Here is a 19,279-nt window from a genome sequence, read left to right on the forward strand (position 1 = left end):
CAGAGGGCAGAGTCCAGGAGGCAAATCGGTCTGGCACCCCCATAAAGGGGTCAGTGAAGAGGCTGCACTGATGGGCAGTAATGAGGCTGAACGTGTGGGAACTGATGAGGCTACACTGATGGGCACTGATAGACTTGTGGTCTGTGGTTCACAGATGACAGGGCGGGTCGTAAACAGTAAAGGGCGTGGCCTTTACAGGAAGGGGTGGGTCATATGTAAATTAGGGGGTGCACAAGTTTAGTCAGGCCTAGGGCAGCACAAAACCTAAATACACCACTGGTTCTATATATATATATATATATATATATTTTTTTTTTAATGTGCGTTGATGTGCATTTGGTTAAGGCAGCCCAACCACTATCCAGTCTTAAAGCACAAAAATGCATCTACGCTATCTTTGGCCAATGCAGCACACACACATGCATTTACACCTGTGCATTATGGTGGGCTGAAGGGAAGGCCCATTTCTTCACATTGTATATGTGTGTTGGGTTCCTATTTAGAATGAATGCAACACACATATGCCATGTGTAAGATTCATAATGCAGGGTATATAAATGTATGGATATACAGATATAGCACTTGTAATCCACTGGTATTTTTTGGCTGAACTTGGCTTCTAAGTTTACTTTTTCATGATATAGTTGCAGCGTCATTAAAAAGGAGTCAGAATTCCAGTCAAGTCTTTGGTAGCTACTACAGTAAACCCTCAATGGCCATTTTTTCAGTTATACATCTTTATTCCTGGAAAAGTAAAAATCTATTCCTCTGTTCTTGTGCTGCTTAGGCGTATACGATGGACCTTTTCCTCTCTTTGCTGGTCCTGCACCACTAGCCTGTAAAAACAAAATGCAATGTTTTACCCGAATGTTAAAAAAGTTCTTTATTTGTATTTAAATAAGACAGCATAAATAAATCAAAGACTCAGTATACAAAGTAAAATATGAATGAGAGAATGGCAGAAAAAAAAAAAAACACAAGGCATGTCTGAGCAATAAAGTAACAGTCCATTGCTCTGATGCTACAACTCTCTGACTGGTAACAAGGAATTGGATCAGAAGTACTTCCTGCCTGGTCAGAGGCACTTGGTTGTAAACCCTTACATATTCCTAAGAAAGTGACTGGCCTCAGGGGATACACAGAGATGAAACAAATATTTCTACATTAAGTTGTACCTGTTTATCTCCAGCAGTCTTTCCCCTACATCCATTTAAAGTGTAGAATTTACACAGGATTTCTCAGCTCTGAAAAGCAGGCGTTGGAGAGCTGAAGTTACATCAGTGAGGAGAGCTCTGAGAGCTGATTGGAGGAAGGGACCCCACCTTCACATAGCACACAGAAGAACAGAGGCTGTTAATTAGCGGGAGCTCCCTCCCGTCACCATTTTCTCTTCGTGTCAAGAAAACTCGTCAGAAGTGACTCATGCTGATAGCAGGGGAATGAAGCAATGGACAGAGACAAGTACACACTATAGAGGATTATGCTTTGTTCATATTCCATGTTCAACAACCACTTCAAAAAGGATAAGTTCACCTTTTAACAAAAAATAAATGCACATTTTGCAGGAAAAAAAAAAAAAGATATTTTTGACTTACTGTAAAATCCGCTTTTCTGATGTTCATTGACAGACACAGCTCCTGATTAGGTTATACTGCCCCCTACAGGAGTAGGACACCAGGCAGAAAAAGAACTTGACTACGCCTATGGGCAGTCCCAGGAGATATACTCTCCCTCTCTGCTATAGGTACTCCATTTTGTTACAAGCAGTGTCAGAAGTATTACAACTCCATAGAGGGGTGGGTGCGGTGTCAAAACATCAGAGAAATGAATTTTACAACAAGTCAAAAATACCATTTTCGCTTTCTTCATTGACGGACACAGCTCATGATCTTCATGACCACTGGGACGTCCCAAAGCAGTGTCAAACATGAGGGGTGGGAACAGAAAGAAAAAATTCCCAAGGCTAAACTATAGCCAACCAGGTAACCGGAGCTCAACCAAAACAACTGAAAAAAGTACACCCCCAAAGAGGGAACAAGCCCCCTAAAACAGCAGCCTGCAAAACCTTGTGGCCAAAAGAGGCATCCACAGATGCCAACACTTCAACTTCATAAAATTTTGGGAAAGTGTGCACCGACGACCAAGTAGCCGCCTTGCGCACCAGCGTTACTGACGCCTGATGACGGAAGGCCCAAGAAGCACTGAGTATCCATGTAGAGTGTGTCTTCAAAGGGAAAGGAGGAACCTGACACTTAATGGAATAGGCCCGAGTCACCGCCTGTCTGATCCATCTAGAAATGGTCGCAGATGAAGCGAATAGTCCTTTTTGAGGCCCATCCCTAAGCACAAATTGTGAGTCTGACTTCCTAAAAGAGACTCTGTAGCTGCCAGGTACACCCGAATAGTCCAAACCACATCCAGGGAATGCAACACAATTTCCTTAGGATATTTTGGCCTGGGACACAGGGAAGGCAACACAATGTCCTCATTTAGATGGAAATCAGAGACAACCTTTGGAAGGAATGACGGACAGGGATGAAGACCCACCTTATCTTTGTGAACCACCAAATAAGGGCAACGACAAGAAAATGCAGTCAATTCCAACACCCTACACGCAGAGGTGATAGCCACCAAGAAGGCCACCTTCTGGGATAGCGTAAGGAGGGGAATCTACCAAATATTTTCAAAGGGAGGCTTCTGTAGAGCTGAAAGCACCAAAGTTGAGATCCCAAGTACCCGTCCCCACTTCCGGGGGACCTCGCCGCCGCCCCCTCCTCCTGCAGGGGGAAGCTGCTCACCCTCCAGGTCACGGCATAAAAGCTTAGCCCACTCTGTCAGAGTTTGTGACACCAGGGTAATGGTGAAGATCAGTCTGAGTGCCAAGCCATAGCCTCTGCCTTTGTCAGCTGGCTTCTTAAAAGCTGGCGATTCTTCTACCGGAATCATGGTTGCCTTATTCAACCTGGAAACCGGGGAATCCACCACCGTTGGAACAGTCCACTTCTTTAGGAGGGACTCTTCAAAGGGGTACCTCATAGCGAATCGCTTAGGGACTACAAAGGGACGTTTTGGGCGTTCCCGCTCTTTTGCAACAAATCTGTCAAAATAGGCAGAAAACAGAAAACACCTTCGCCGCTCTAGACGGTTTGTGAGTGCCAAAGGGAACCGTTGCCTCCAATGCAGATTCAGCTGCATCCTCCATTTTTTAAAGTCTCACACACAGACTAGAGCTGCATGATTCTGGCCAAAATGAGAATCACGATTTTTTTGCTTGGAATAAAGATCACGATTCTCTGTGTAACATCTTTTACATTATAAAAAAAAATTGGGATAACTTTACGGTTTTGTTTTATTTTTTTATTCATTAAAGTGTATTAATTGCGTTTGAAAGACTGCTGCGCAAATACAGTGTGACATAAAAATTTACAACAATCCCCATTTTATTCTGCAGGGTCTCTGCTAAAAAAAAAAAATATATAAATGTTTGGGGGTTCTAACTACTTTTCTAGGAAAAATAAACTGATTTAACTTGCAAGCAACAAGTGTAGGAAAAAGGTTTAGTCTTTAAGAGGTTAAACTTCCTTCCTCCGACAGAGGGAAAGAAAAGATACAATGTAATCATTTGTGTTTACAGTTCAGTGGGAGACTAATGCTGACAGGCTTTTTTTTTTTTTTTTTTTTGACAGCTGCTCCCTCACAGCTATGTAAAGAATCGAGCAGGTGTCATGTGAAGATCGTCAGGGGGAGTGAATCGTGATCTTGATTCTGTTACGATTAATCGTGCAGCTCTAACACAGACACAATCAGTGCATCCACCAGCGCCTTTTCGTGCGAGGCTACAGGACTGGAGGAATCATCCTCACTATCCGAGAACCCCCCACCACGCTGGTAACACCACCCGGTCGCCAGCAACAGAGCACCCCATGATCCTGCAGCAGAGAGAGGGAGAGGACCCCACCAGACAGTCGCCGGCAGCACCAGGATCAAAAGCACGCCAGGAAGGAAAGAAACTCAGGAGTTAGCACCAGGGGATAAGGAGGGGGCTCCTGCAGCTAAAAACGCAGTCCAGAAGGCTCCACTGTAATGGCCGCCATTAATTTCAATGCCAGACTAATGAAAAATGGCCACCAAGGTTACACAAACATGGACGCCAGCCTTTACAGCAAATCGGCTACAAAAAAATGGCAGCCCTACGAGGCTCCCAGGGACCCAGAAAGGAACCCTAGGGCCCAGGCAAGACACAGATCAGGAAGGGGGGGCCATGGCAGGAGCCCCCAAAAGGTACAGCCCCCCCCCCCATAAGCCGATCGCCGGGTCGCTGACGGCACACCCTTCTGCCCCAATTGCCAGTACAATACCCTATCCCAGCCCCAGGAGGTAGCCAGACCACCCCAATATAGGTCTGAAAAAAAAAAAAAAAAAAAAAAAAAAAAAAGTAAATGCTCCTGAGCTTGAGAGGTGGTAATGTGACGGATAAAAACTGAAGGTCCACCACCACAAGCGCCACATGGGCTGTGCTGCCACTCTCAGTAGGTCAGGGGAAGCCCGAATGGCACTCTAAAAACGAAAAAAAAAAAAAAAAAAGGGCACACCGGCCTAGCGCATTACCTTTGCAAAAAAGGGTTTTATTTAAAATATATGCACATCATACCCACAAATTAAGACAACAATTCAAGCAGATATAAGTGTAAATGAACCCAGATTTTCACTTGGCATAGGCTGCTGGTCATCCACAGTCGTGGAATGGATATCTCCAAAAGAAACTGATGCTTTTCGAGGGATGTCCCCTCTTCCTCAGAGCTGCTAGAATTTTCGTCTCAATTTGTGAGTATGATGCGCATATATTTTAAATAAAACCCTTTTTTGCAAAGGTAATGCGCTAGGCGAGTGCGCCCTCTTTATTTTTTCTTTCTAGAGAACACCAATATAGGTGCAGGGGGGAAGGGGGATAGATAACCCACAGGACCATCAGACTCAGGGAGAGGGCCTAACGGGAAGAAGGGGAACTCGGGGGTCCGACCGTCCCAGGGAAGGGCCCACGTCTACCCCAAAACCCTCCAAGGGGAGAGGGGGCACCATTGCAGACAGAACCTCCTCACCTTCGAAATGTGGGGGCTGTCGGAGGAATGCCTGTGACGCAGGCCGAGACCTGATCCTATGCGACCTTGTGAGGCGTTTAACTCACAGGCCAGCCCCCGTCCGGTGGGGCTATGTTACGCCTGACCTAGCACGGAGCTGAAGTCTGCCTAGTGTCCTACTCCTGTAGGGGGCAGTATAACCCAATGGTCAAGAAGATCAGGAGCTGTGTCCGTCAATGAACAAAAGATGTGCATTTGCTATTTTTTGTTTTGGGAATCTATAAAGCATTGCACCAGCGATCAGCAAATCGCTGGTATCATACAGGACTCCCGTAGACCTGTCAGAGTATCAGTTTGCTCCTACATCGTATGGGTAGGCAGATACTCACTGGTGAAGATGCCTGCTTGCTGTCACTGGGGAAGGGGGAATGGCTGCAGCTACTGGAACATGTTACATGTTCCACCCTATATACGGGAGGAACATGTTACATCTTCCAAAAAGTAAATTTATCCTTTAAGCTGTGAAGAGATTATTTAAAGAAAGGTCAGAAAAAACATTCTGGTAAAGAGAATTTGAGCGGTTAATTCTGTCTGCCAAGTTATGCCTTTCCACAATGTCAGACAACACACTCTCACTTGCTACCTTAACCGCTGCAAGTACATATACTGCGGCGGTCAGCCCCGTGCAGGCAAAGTGACGTATGGGTACGTCACTCGCCTGTGAGCCAATAGGGGGCGAGCGCTCTCCCGCCCCCACGCCGCCGGGGGCGTGCTCCCGCCCCCGCTCGTTCACGGACACCTCTGCGCGAGTGACCGGCAGACCCGATGTCCGCCGGTCACTCGCGATCGTCAGTTACAGAGGGAGAAAGGCAGGCGGCTAATGTAAACAAAGCCGCCTGTCATTCTTCCTTGTGTAACAGCAGAGATCATACGGTCCTGCTATGTAGGATCGTAGATCTCTGCTGTTACATCAAAAGCCACATCCCTGCACAGTAAGAAGCACGCTCCTAGGGACACACTTAGCCACTGCATCTCTAATAAAGTTAACCCCTTCCCTGCCAGTGTCATTTTTACAGTAACAGTGCATATATATAGCACTGATTACTGTAGTAATGTCACTGGTACCCCCAAAAGTGTCAAAAATGCCAGTCAAGGATCCGATCTGTCCGCCGCAATCCTGAAAAAAAAAAAAAAAAAAATCGCAGATCGCGGCCATAACTCGTTAAAAGAAAAAAAAAACAACAAAAATGACAGAAATCTTTCCCTTAGTTAGTAAACGCAATAACTTTTGTGCAAACCAATCAAAATACGCTTATTGCGATTTTTTTTACCAAACATATGTAGCAGAAAACAAATTGGCCAAAAATGTTAAAAAATTTAGATTTTTACATTTTTCTTGGGAATTTCATATAAAAAAAATGTGAAAAATATTGTTATTTTTGCAAAATTGTCGCTCTTTTTTTTGTTTATAGCGCATGATCAAAAAAAAAAAAAAAAATAAATCGCACAAGTGATCAAAATACCACCAAAAGAAAGGTCTGTTTGTGGGAAAAAAAGGACGTCAAATTAATTTAGGTACCGCGCAATTGTCCGTTAAAGTCACGCAGTGCCGAATCGCAAAATAGGGCCTGGTTAGGAAGGGGGTAAAATCTTCCGGGGCTTAAGTGGTTAAAGAGGAGGTCCAGCCCCCCAACGAAAAAATTAAAGGTCAGCAACTACAAATACTGTAGCTTCTGACTTTTATTAATAGGACACTTGCCTGTCCTGGAAGCCAGCAATGTCAGTATCCCAGCCAATTTTTGTATCGGCTCTCGGGTGCTCCCGCTGCCACTGCCTGTGAGAGATATCGGCAGAGAAGCCTTGCGGCTTCACAGCTAGTTCCCTACTGCGCTATGCTTTGTGAATGGCTCGGTGGCGGGGGAAGGAGGAGGGGGGCGGCGGCAAGGTCCCCTGGAAGTGTGGACGGGTACTTGTCAAAGGGAGGAGGCAGATAAGCGGAGCTTCTCCTTTTGGATGAAGATCCGCTTTAATTGCAGGACACTTTAGGACTGGAATTTTAATGCCTTATTAAACCTCATCCCTTCCAATGGGGTACCACTGCTGAGAATGCTGGGATGCCTAATCTCCTGTGGACTGACAAATGCCAGAGCAGTGCTACCTATTCTTTCCTATACAATTTTACGGCAAAAGTGTTTTCTCTGTCCACCTCTGCACTGCAGGGACTTCTATACAGTAAACCCCCCTCCATTGCGGGGGTTACGTTCCGGACCCAGCCGCGAAAAGTGAAATTCCGCGAAATAGAAAAACCCTATTAAAATGCATTTTAGGCATGTTTATTTTACTGTCACTGTACGTGTAAAAGCATTTTAAGGTCTTTAAACACACTTTTAAAACAATAGAAACTCATTTAAACACATAAAAGATACTAAGACATAGCAAGAGCTATGGAAAACACAAAAATATTTCATTTTTAATGATTTATATAGTAAAATAACATTACAAAAAAAAAAAAATGCGAATTACCGGGACCGCAAAAACTGAACCGCGATGGAGCGGGGGTTTACTGTAATTCAATTCCTGTTTGCTGTGATAAGAAGTGAAGGGAAACGCTCTCTAATAGAGACACAGACAGCAAAAAAAAATTTGTCAGAAGCGGAGTTTTGAGTCAGCCACTGGCTTGGAACAAGATCACAGAAAGTTATGAAGTTTCTCAGACTTTCCTAACGCCCATTTTCACTCGGTGACTTAAAAGACTAAAGCCAGGAGGCATCTAGCCTTTGCAGAAGAAGGCCTGCAACAACCTTGCATTTCTCTGACAACTTCACAAATGAGGGGGGAAGAAAAATCTGGTATGAGGAAGTCTAAACTCATACCAAAACTAGATGAGCTATATTAAGTGATTACAGATGGCCCTTTCTAAACATAAGGGTGATATTACGTAACCCTTTATACAAGATGAATTTTCTGAAGTTGGGTAAACTTGTGCTGTTCAGCTAGCTCTATGATTTGAACCTGATGGAACATATATAGCTGGTACAGAAAGTGCTGATGACTCTAGGATATGAACGTGGTGGAACATAAATAACTGGTACAGAAAGTGCTGATGGTTCTACGATATGAACTTTGGTGACCGTACACCGATCAGCCATAACTTCCTGACCACCCACCTAATATGGAGTTGATCCCCCTTCTCTGCCAAAAGGCAGAAAACACTTTTGACTGTCTCCATAGAGCTAAGGAGCTCCAGAGACGTGTGACATTGTAGAGAGCTGTTAAGTGCTGATTTAGGATCAACCCACAGCAGGGTTAAGACTATCAGAGAGAGAGGACGCAACAGTCCTAGGAATGCTTCAAACATAAAAAAGGTGCATAAACTTTTTATTTAACACTTTTACATTAAATTACATGGACAGCCAGTAGGTAAGCAATGCCATAATGTCGTTGGCATGTTTTGGATTCAAGAACAGTAAATTGAAACAACCTGCCTGGAATGTAGTACTTTTCACAACTCCTCTTAGGCTGGCCATACATTATACAATTGTCCTGTACATTTACCTAGATTTACCAAAACCAGATAATAGAAGGTCAAACCTAAACACTTTCTATTTGTATGCAATCAGACAGGCCCTTGCAATACATATTTGAAGGAAATGGAATAAGAAAATTGTATATTATAGAGCTAGCCTTCATCCACTGGTGGTTTCAGGAGTTGTTTTGGGTTCCTGTGACAAAAGAAATTCAGGCTGAGGACCTTTATCAGTTCACAGATTTTTTTTCCAATTAAAAATGTATTTTTACAAATGCGTTGCTGGTCACACAATGACAAGCAGGGGACGGAATAGTTTAATGCCAAAGATATTTTAAAGTTTGCTTTGTTACTTCACGTAGCATTAAATCCAACAGCATTTTTTTTTAAATTGCAGATTGACAATTCTTAGATGTGGTGGCTGCATTTGTTTTCTTTTTAAAGGCTTTCACCTGTGATCAGCAGATGTGGGTACAATGCAGGGCTGCTGCAGACTGTCAGTGTATCTGTCTGCTCGTACCTCATACGGGCAGGCAGTTACACAATGACAAGAAACAACAATGAAAGTAGAGTAAGGGCTCTTTCACACGGGCGATCCGATCAGATCCGCCTGTCAGTTTTTTAGGCGGATCTGATCGGATCCTCCATGCAGCTCTATGGGGCAGCGGGTGTCAGCGGAGACACCTCCGCTGACACCCGCTGCCATCCGCATCCGATCCTGTGCTTGAAATCTGGACGGATGGAAACCCTATTTTTCCATCCGTTCAGTAATCGGAGCGGATCAGATCTGATGAGAGCGGACAAGCGGTCCGCTCTCATCCGATCCCCCATAGAGGGCAGCGGGGGCTGAGACACCTCCCTCTCCGCTCTGTAAGCGGAGACGAAGCTGTCATCCGCCCGGCTCAGCGGGGATCGCGGATCGATCCCTGCTGAGCAACACGGATCCGCCTACGGAGCGGACCGTGTGAAAGAGCCCTTACCCTTTAAGGTTTGAACATGCACTACAGGCACAGATTTAGCCATTGTGATATAGAACGTCTTTATAAATAAAATCAAGTTTCATAAACAAAACAAAAATAGTGTTTTGTGACAAAACAGAAGTGCAACTTTAAAATAATAATAAAAAAAAAAAAAACTGTAAAAACTCTGTTGGTTAAAACACTATATTACCAACATTAAATATACAGAAAAAAAAATAAGAAAAGCCTTTCATTTTTTTTCAGCAGCTTAGTAGATGCCCCCTACTTATTCTTATGTAGTAATGCAGTGTTCATGTTGATGTCAAATTTCAGTTTAGTTTAAGTCAGTCATTAGTTTTTTTCACTAAAATGCTGTTTAGTTTTAGTCGTATAATATAGTCATCTGAATAGTTTTTGTTGTATTTTAGTTGACAAGTGCTTTTATTCATTCTAAGGCCGGTTCTGGTGCGACATGCGCTCCGCCTTTGAGAGCACATGTTGCATCACAAGTTGCACCCCATTAACTGCAATCAAGCTGTTCTAATAGGAACAACTTGATTTGCTCCGACATAGAAAAAGTTTGCTGCATGACTTTTGGCCCAACTCTGACACAACTTGCATTGACTTCTATTAACCACTTCAATACTAGGCACGATCGCCCAGGCCAATTTTCAGCTTGCAGTGCGGTCACACTTTGAATGATAACTGCACAGTCGTGCAACACTCTGTACCAAAAACTACATTTTTATAAAAAAAAATTCACCCAAATAAGAGCTTTGTTTTGATGGTATTTAATCACTGCTGGGTTTTTTATTCTATGCTAAAAAAAATAAATAAAATAAAGTTTTTTTTTTTTTTTTGTTTTTTTTGTATATGTATATCCGTGTTGTAAATTTTTTTTTTTTTCCCATAAAAAGTTTTTATTGAAAGCCAATGAATACACGGAAAAAGAAGCAACATGATAGCACTTGGAACAAATTTTTCTATCATAGTTTCTCTAGATTAAAAGAAGTAATTTTTCTTCTTCACTGATGTGCGCTGACGAGGCGGCACTGATTAAGTAGCACTAATATGCCGCACTGATGGACAGTGATAGGTGGTACAGATATGCGTCACTGATTATCACTGATGGACACAGACTGGCATCACTTGCTGGGCACTGCACTGTAATTAAGGCACTGATGATCAGTTCCCTGATTACCTGTACAGTCTCCCCATATGACATCATCCCAGAATGAGAGGAGAGCCCGCCCGCCGTGTAATAAAATGAGGTTAAAGAAGTCATATGTAAGTTGTGCCGAAGTCGCGGCAGTCGGGCCTAAATGTGAGTTTCTATTTTGCGGTTGGTTTATAAAATCTTAGGTTTAAAAGCTGCACCCAGAGTGGCGTCCTAGTTTGTGTTTTCTCAAAGTGTGAGGACGAAACTTAGAGAACTTTCTTTGAATGCCATTCTTTGCCCCAAGGTAAAATGGTTTCAGGAAAATCTGCTGCCTTCTCAAAAATGTTGAGCAACCAGATTAAGCAGGTTTATGATAAGACTCCGGTCGCAGACCAAATCTGGTTCAAACAAGGTGTGCATGCCCAGCAATCATCGCACTTCAGAATAATCAATGGAAAGGATAGTTGGAAGTAGAACATATACACTTACATGGATGCAGTCCTTTCTAAGATCACCTTAAACTGTGACAGGTCGGTACCATCACCTCAGTGGTTCTGGTCTGTATAATTTATTTTTCAGGTCCCCGCTATTTTCTGAATAGAATTATTCACTGCAGATGGAAGCCCAGCAGAATTCTACTGCCACAGCTAATTCAGTTCATAAAATAGCAGGATCAGGGATGGTACATAGACTGGGACATCGAGCTAATGGCACCGCTGTGCTCTGGTCAGTTTTAGGAAAGCCATATCTGGGATGAAACAGCACAGAAATAAGTGTAATTACCACATTACTGCTCCTTTCCACAGATGAAACTTGTCTTTAAAGGATCAATATTACAGAACAGAACTGCATAGGTAGATTTTTTGTAATTCCTATAGTACGACTTCTATGGCTCCTGCTGCTGTCAATCACAGCCAGTGAGTCAATGTGGGGAGAGAGCGGGTTGGGGCTGAGCTGCAGCTGTGTTTGTGAATGGACACGCAGAGCAGAGGCTCGGCAACCTGCCTGCTTGGGTGCCCCCACAGAAAGTGGCTTGCTCTGGGAGCGCTCGGCAGGGAGGGAGGGGCTGGCCTGGAACGCCGAAGGGGACCTGGGCTGCTCTGTGAAACCATTGCATAGAGCAGGTAAGTATAACAACATGTTTGGTATTTATATAAAAAAAACAAGCCTTTACGATCACTAAGTGTCAAATAAATTAGGATAACCCCAGAACTTGCAGAAACAATGGCAGCTCCCAAGTGTCTATCCTGACAGACCCCCCTGTGAGTTTTCAGACTGGGAGTAATAGAAAGGTTGGAATACTTGCCATTCCTGGGGCAAATGCGGTTTAAGGATTCCCCCAGTGTTGGCTAGATTGTGGTCATCTGAACACTACTGAACAGCCCAACCAACCAACCAACCAACCAATGTGAACTCTGGTCTTTCCCTTCAGCAGAGATCACATGAACAACACCTAGGCACATTGTCATGTTACCAGCACTGTATGGAGCCTAGAACACTATTTCTTCAGGAAAGTGAAATATTTCAGCGCTTTTGTAACATGTAAATGTAATTATCTTAGTGCAGCAGTTAAGACCGCTACGTCTGTGTGATTTGAAAGCCGCCAGTCAGAGTGATTTCATGTGTGGCTTGCATTGACATCTGTGCATGTCACACATGAAATTACCAACAAAAGTGCAAGAACCTTTTCAAAGTCGGTGCAAGCCAGAGTCACACTGATTTGAATGGTTGCACAGCCAGAAATAAAGTGCGACTTGTCATGAGACTTTGATCTGTCAAATCGCATGACAAGTTGCACTGGTGTGAACGGAGGCTTATATTAAACTAATTTTAGAAAAGGAATCCAAAATCGTGTTAAATGGTCTTAGGGATCTCCAAGCACTTCTAAAAATACTATCAGGTCTTCAACCATGCTTTCCAATTTTCAGGTTAGGGAAGCAACAGTTCTATGTAAAGAGTCCAATATCAAAACTGCTTCTGGCGATTTCACCTGGAAGAAAAGATTTTATCAGGGATGGTTAGCACACATCCCCAGAATTGTGTTACCTTCCCGAAGAGACAAGATTTTCAAAGCATAAGCGTGACTTAGCTGAGCAGAAGTCAACACTTGTATACCATGGCTGCTCGAAATAGATATCCCGGGGGCACAGCTAGTTTAAAGATGAAAATAAACCTGAACTGGGAGGAATTTGGAGGCTGCCATTGTGACCCTCTTAGTTAAAATGCTAGCTGCTTTGTTCCTCCAGCATGAACACTTTCTGAGTCCTTAACTAGGAACAAGTTTTCAGCCGACGAAGTCAGAAGTCCCATTCCACTGGCTTGTTCATTCAGTAACTTAAACATTTTAAGAAGCAAAGATCAACCCTTTCACTGCCAGAGCTGTTTTTGTGTTTTCTGTATCAACCTCTAAAACATTCTATACTTTTAGAAAGCAGACATCCTAGAGAATAAAATTGTGGCATTTCCAATTTTTTTTTTTTAAGACGATAATCGCAAATTTAGGGCACACAAAACGCAAAAATTGACTCCATTATTTTGCTAAAAAAAAAAAAAGTGGAGGTTGCATCGTGTCAATAGATACCAAACATGTCAAACCCTAAAATTTGGGTGCTCAGTGCCCTACATTTTCTATAGGCAGCACTTTAAAAGCCCCCTCTAGGTCATCAGTTTAGCATTATGGAGGAGGTCTGGTGCTAGAAATATTGCTCTCACTCTGATGTGTGGTGTGATATGTAATATCATGTGTATCACAATCAACGTTTTCCTGTGTCGGTGCCCCCGATGAGTGCATTTACATTCGTAAGTGTGTATATGTAGGGGGTCCGTAAATGCTTTTTGGGGGATCGTATATGTTTGGGTGTAGCTTAAATTTTTTTACAAATTTATATTATATATATATATTATATATATATATATAATAACGGAATTTTTGTAAAATCTTACCGTAAAATTCCTTTCTCTGAGTCCTCCGACAGTCGCCGCCCCTTCATAATCTTCACTAATGGGGTAATTGACCTTTGCTCCGCAGGAGTAGCTAGGCAACAAGATTTGTTAATATCAAAGCTTTTAGCATATCACACCCCTAGGGGGTGGTCCCCTCAGTCAATACCTCCCTGCTTCCAGCATTCTCAACTCAGTTTCAGTAGCATAGCAGTAGAGTACATAAACAAAACCCCAAAAGAGGGGCGGGGGCGGCGACTGTCGGAGGACTCAGAGAAAGGAATTTTACGGTAAGATTTTACAAAAATTCCGTTTTCTCTTACGTCCTCCGACAGTCGCCGCCCCTTCATAATCTTCACTAATGGGGACGTCCCAGAGCAGTGTAGACATGAGGGGTGGGAAAAACGCAGCTGCGCCTAAAGCAACGCAGTACCCACATCAGAGAAAGGAACCTTACCAAAGTAAGAGAACCAACTGGGCAACAGGAAAAAATGTGCTCAACAGGAGCAACAACCCAGGAAAGAACAAGTAACCTAGGGGTAAAACACCCCAACAGCCAAGGACCCAAACAAGGGACCCTAAGGCACTGCCGCACTAAGAACTTTAGAGCCAAAGGAAGCATCTGCTGATGCCTGAACATCCACTTTGTAAAATTTTGAGAAAGTGTGAACGGACGACCAAGTCGCCGCCTTACACACCTGGGCCACAGAAGCCTGATGACGATAGGCCCAAGACATACTCAGAGATCTGGTAGAGTGCGCCTTCACAGGGAAAGGAGGAACCTTCCCCTTCAAAGCATAGGCTCGCACAATGGTCTGTCTGATCCATTTGGCAATGGTCGCAGCCGACGCCGCCATGCCCTTCCGAGGACCCTCTGGAAGGACAAATAGAAAATCCGACTTGCGAAATGATTTCGTCGATGACAGGTAAACCCTGATCGCCCGAACAACATCCAAGGAATGCAAGGCCACCTCCTTTGGATGCTTAGGCTTCGCGCAAAGCGAAGGCAAGACAATGTCCTCATTGAGGTGAAATTACGAGATCCTCTTCAGAAGAAAAGAAGGATTAGGTCGTAAGACCACCTTATCCAAGTGAATCACCAAGTAGGGAGAGCTGCAGGACAAGGCCGCCAGCTCCGACACCCTGCGAGCCGAAGTGATTGTCACCAAAAAAGCAACCTTCTTGGACAACAGAGACAACGAGATCTCCCTGATCTTTTCAAAGGGAGCATGCTGTAACACGGACAGAACAAGGTTCAGGGTCCCTCCAAGGAGGGGCCAAGTGTCGCACCCCTTGAACAAAGGTGCTAACCAAAGAATTAGACGCCACAGGGTAATCGTGGCCAACGCCAAACGCTGGTCCACGCCCGTTTGAAGGAAAGCCAACACCCTCGACACCGAATATGAGCGAGGGGAATACCCCCTGGACTCACACCAGGCAAAATACACTTTCCAAGTACGGTAGTAAATCTTCCCTGAAGAGGCTTTTCCAGCCTTGATCAAAGTGGGAATGACCTCAGGGGAGAGACCCCTACCCTTCAGGACCTGGCTTTCAACAGCCAGACCGTTAAAGCCAGCGACTGTAAAGCAGGATGGAATATCGGTCCTTGAGACAGAAGATCTTCTCGAAGTGGCAGACGCCACGGAGCGTCGACCACCAGATTCACGAGGTCTGCGTACCAAGACCGGCAAGGCCAGTCTGGCGCCACCAGAATCACCGTGTGCGGTTCCGAGGCCAACCTGCGAAGGAGCCTGGACAGCAGCTGAATCGGTGGAAAGGCATACATCAGACGATACTGATGCCAGGGCGCCACTAACGCGTCTGAGGCGACTGCCCGAGGATCGCGCGTCCTTGCCACGAACCTTTCCACCTTGTTGTTTAGACGAGACGCGAACAGGTCCACATCTGGGGAACCCCACTTCGTGCACAACATCTGGAAGAAATCCGGATGAAGGGACCATTCCCCCTGGTCCAGGGCCTGGCGACTCAGATAATCCGCCTGCCAGTTCTCCACCCCCGGAATGTGAACTGCAGATATCGCCGGGACGTGCATCTCGGCCCAAGACAGAATGTCGGCTACTTCCCGAGCCACGCGGGCACTCCTGGTGCCCCCTTGGTGGTTGATGTAGGCCACCGCTGTGGCATTGTCCGTCTGCACCCGAACCGGACGGCCCCGAAGCCGTTCCGACCAACGTAGAAGGCAGAGATTTATCGCTCGCAATTCCAGAATATTGATCGGAAGGGAGGATTCCTCCTCCGACCAAGTTCCCTGGGCGGACAGAATGCCCAGAACACCACCCCAGCCCGACAGGCTGGCATCCGTGGTGATCACCGTCCACGACAAAGGACGAAAGGACTTGCCCCCCGACACCACCAGGGACTGGAGCCACCACAAAAGACCCCTTCGGGTGAGGCGGCTCAACGAAATCCGCAGATCCAGAGATTGCAGACGCCCGTCCCACTTGGCCAGGATCTCTGCCTGAAGATCCCGCGTGTGAAACTGGGCGAAGGGAATCGCCTCGAAAGCCGAGACCATCAATCCCAGACACCTCATACATGTCCGGAGGGACGAGCACTGAGTGTCCCTGAGGGACCTGTCTTTGTCCTGAAGTGTCCGGAGCTTGTCTTCCGGCAGGAAGACCTTCGTTTGAACAGAGTCCAGGATCATCCCCAGGTAGGGAAGACGAACCGAAGGACACAGCGTTGATTTTGGAAAATTTATCGTCCAACCGAACTCCTGCAGAGTCTGCATCGTGATGGACAGGTCGTTCACCAGGCCCTGACTGGTCGCAGACCGAATCAAGATATCGCCCAGATACCCCAAGACAGAGATGCCCTGGGCTCTCAAAGCCAGGACCGGTGCAAGCACCTTGGTGAAAACCCGCGGAGCCGAAGCGAGACCAAAGGGTAACGCCACGAATTGGTAATGATCCTCCGCAATGGCGAATCGAAGGTACCTCTGGTGACCCTCGAAAATGGGGATGTGAAGGTACGCATCCTTCAAGTCGATGGAGGCCATGAATTCCCCCGGAACCAGGGCAGCCACCACCGAGCGCAGGGATTCCATGCGGAACCTGCGAACCCGTACAAAGCGGTTCAGAGCTTTTAAGTCCAAAATCGGACGTACCTTGCCCTCCTTTTTGGGCACAGTGAACAGACTGGAGTAGAACCCCCGAAATCTGTCCCGATGAGGCACCGGAACCACCACTCCCTGGGCCCGCAGGTCCCGCACCGCCAGGTGCAGATCCTGCAAACGCTCCGGAGACAGCTGAAGATTTGAGGGGAAAAATCTGCTCGCCGGCCGAGAGAGAAACTCGATCTTGTATCCAGATTGAACGATTTCCTGAGCCTACCTGTCCCGATTGCAGGCCAGCCAGGGTTGAAGAAAACCGAGCAAACGTCCCCCCACCCCAGAACCGGGTGAGGGCGCCCCTTCAGGCCGAATTGGCATGGGCAGCAGACCCGGACTGGCCGGACTTCTGCTTACCAGCCCACGGCTTCTTCTGGGAGCCTTGGCCCTTGAAGGGCTTGCCCTTGTATTGCGACCGAAAGGCACGAAAGGACCCCTGAGAGGGCCTAAACGAGGTATTCTTCTTACCGCGAACAGACTTATTCTTCTGAGAGTGGGGTAAGAGAGTGCTCTTACCGCCGGAAATTCCCTTTATCAGAGAATCCAAAGACTCACCAAAAAGGCGAGATCCCGGGTAGGGTAAATTAGCTAAAGTCTTGCGAGATGATTGGTCAACCGACCAACATTTCAGCCATATTAGGCGACAGTTCAACACGGATACACTTGAGAGGCGTGCAGCCAAAGGGACTAAATCCAAGTCCGCATCACACAAATACATGACACCCTGATTAAATTGATCCACCATAGCCAACGTTGTCGGCGGAGCAGAGTCAGCCACCAGGGTCCGCCTGAGCACTTGCGTCCAATCCGCAATAGCCTGGCCTGCCATAATGGAAGCAAAAATAGGCTTCAGCATAGAACCAGCAACCGTATAAGCATGACGGGCAAGAGACTCCAATCTCCTGTCCGTAGGGTCCCGGAACACCGGGGTATCCTCAGCAGGAATCGCAGTAGAGTTATTCAATACTGCCACCGCATGATCCACCTGAGGCGGCACACACCAACGCTCATCAGTGGTGGGTGTAAATGGATAAAGCAGCTTGAACTTACTTGGCACAGTAAAAGGCTTCTTTAAATTGCGCCATTGCTCATCAACAGCGCGTTGAAATTCCGCAGGGCAGGGAAAAACCTGCGCTGTTTTGCGCTTCCTTTGCGTCCCATAAGAGGACATCAAAGCAGGAAGACATGGTTCATCCTGCAAACGCAGTGTTTCCTTGATAGAAGCAACCAACTCATCCATGAGTGCAAGCTCTTCATGCGAGCCAGGGGGAGAATTATCAACTCCTTCTACCTCAGCCTCCCCCTCAGACCCCACAAGGTCCAGAGATGAACGAGACCCTGAGAAGGGTACTCCAGCCATAGCAGCCCCATCGCCCTCTGAATCAGAGGAAATAGACAATCTGGGCCGTTTTGCGGATCGATCAGCCATAAGCATCTGCACCTGAGAAGCCAAGTTCGCCACAATAGCAGCCAGATCAGCCCCCTCGGGGGATGCAGCAGCCCCTTGGCCCCCCACCAAGGTGGGAGGAAACTTGCAATCCTGAGAATCCATGCCCCAGTAATAATTGAAATGAAGGACTGCCCCTTTAAGACCGCGGCGAGCGCAGCCCGCCGCACACTACTGTGTGTACCGACCCCCACAGGGATAAGGAACACTGAGCAAGGAAATACAGGATAAGGAAGGTAAAAACCTGGAGAGACCACACAGGCTGCTGCCACCGATCGCTGTTCCAGAGCAAAAGGAAGTGATGCAATGACTGACCGCCCTATAAAGCCTATGCAGGCTTCACAAACATGGCCGCTCGGCTGAGGCATTGAGAAAATGGCGCCATGTGGCTGTATGAGTGATCGCCGCCAAAATGGCGGCGTTTGGCGCCAAAACACCGCGCTGTACCACACAGGGCCGGTCACCATGGTTTGCCGAAAAAATGGCGGGCCGCATTAGCGGTCGCCGCACAGCATGTCTGAGCCCAGTCTGCCCATACAGTACACATAGCAGAGCGGGAGAGCCCCCCCCCCCCTGCAGCCCACAGAAAGGCAGCTATTCCACACAGGAATCTGACAGGGAGCTCAGCACATACACAGACATGCGGGTCACACAGTCACAGACTGACACCCAAAACAGACAGGTCCCCACATAGAAGTGCACTTACCATTCCGGATGGCGTGGGGAGCCTTCTCCAGCGACCAAACCACTGTACTGAGGACAGGGAGTGTCGAAGCCAGGACGCAGTGGAACTGCGGTGCGAAATCGCAAATGGCGTCCGGTGAGGTAGCCACCTCACAGGCAGCATCCCTGCAGCGAACAGGGATGGGTCGTTAAATATGCCAGGGAAACCTGAGCTGAACGCTCGATGGCAGGCTGGGGAACCCCTGGCCCTGAGCCCTGGGATCCAGGGTGGCCAGTCCGAGACCCAGCTCCGCATGATCATCTTCATCCGAAGAAACTAAACTAATGCTGAGAAAAGAACAGCTAAGTAAAAGAAA

The 19,279-nt window shown here is 46.4% G+C and overlaps 1 protein-coding gene across 1 annotated transcript in view; it reads right to left on the minus strand.

The window, feature by feature from the left end:
* Window positions 1-549: 549 nt before the first annotated feature.
* The window catches only part of LOC309555883 (cryptochrome DASH), a 327,950-nt gene continuing 309,220 nt past the window's right edge, over window positions 550-19,279 (minus strand). The window contains exon 15 of the mRNA XM_082258055.1: window positions 550-836. Coding sequence (XP_082114181.1) covers window positions 729-836 — 108 coding nt within the window. The 3' untranslated portion in view covers window positions 550-728. The remainder of the gene's footprint in view (window positions 837-19,279) is intronic.

This window comes from Pelophylax lessonae (genome assembly GCF_965119305.1).
Source record: "Pelophylax lessonae genome assembly, chromosome: 5".
NCBI classification, from domain to species: domain Eukaryota; kingdom Metazoa; phylum Chordata; class Amphibia; order Anura; family Ranidae; genus Pelophylax; species Pelophylax lessonae.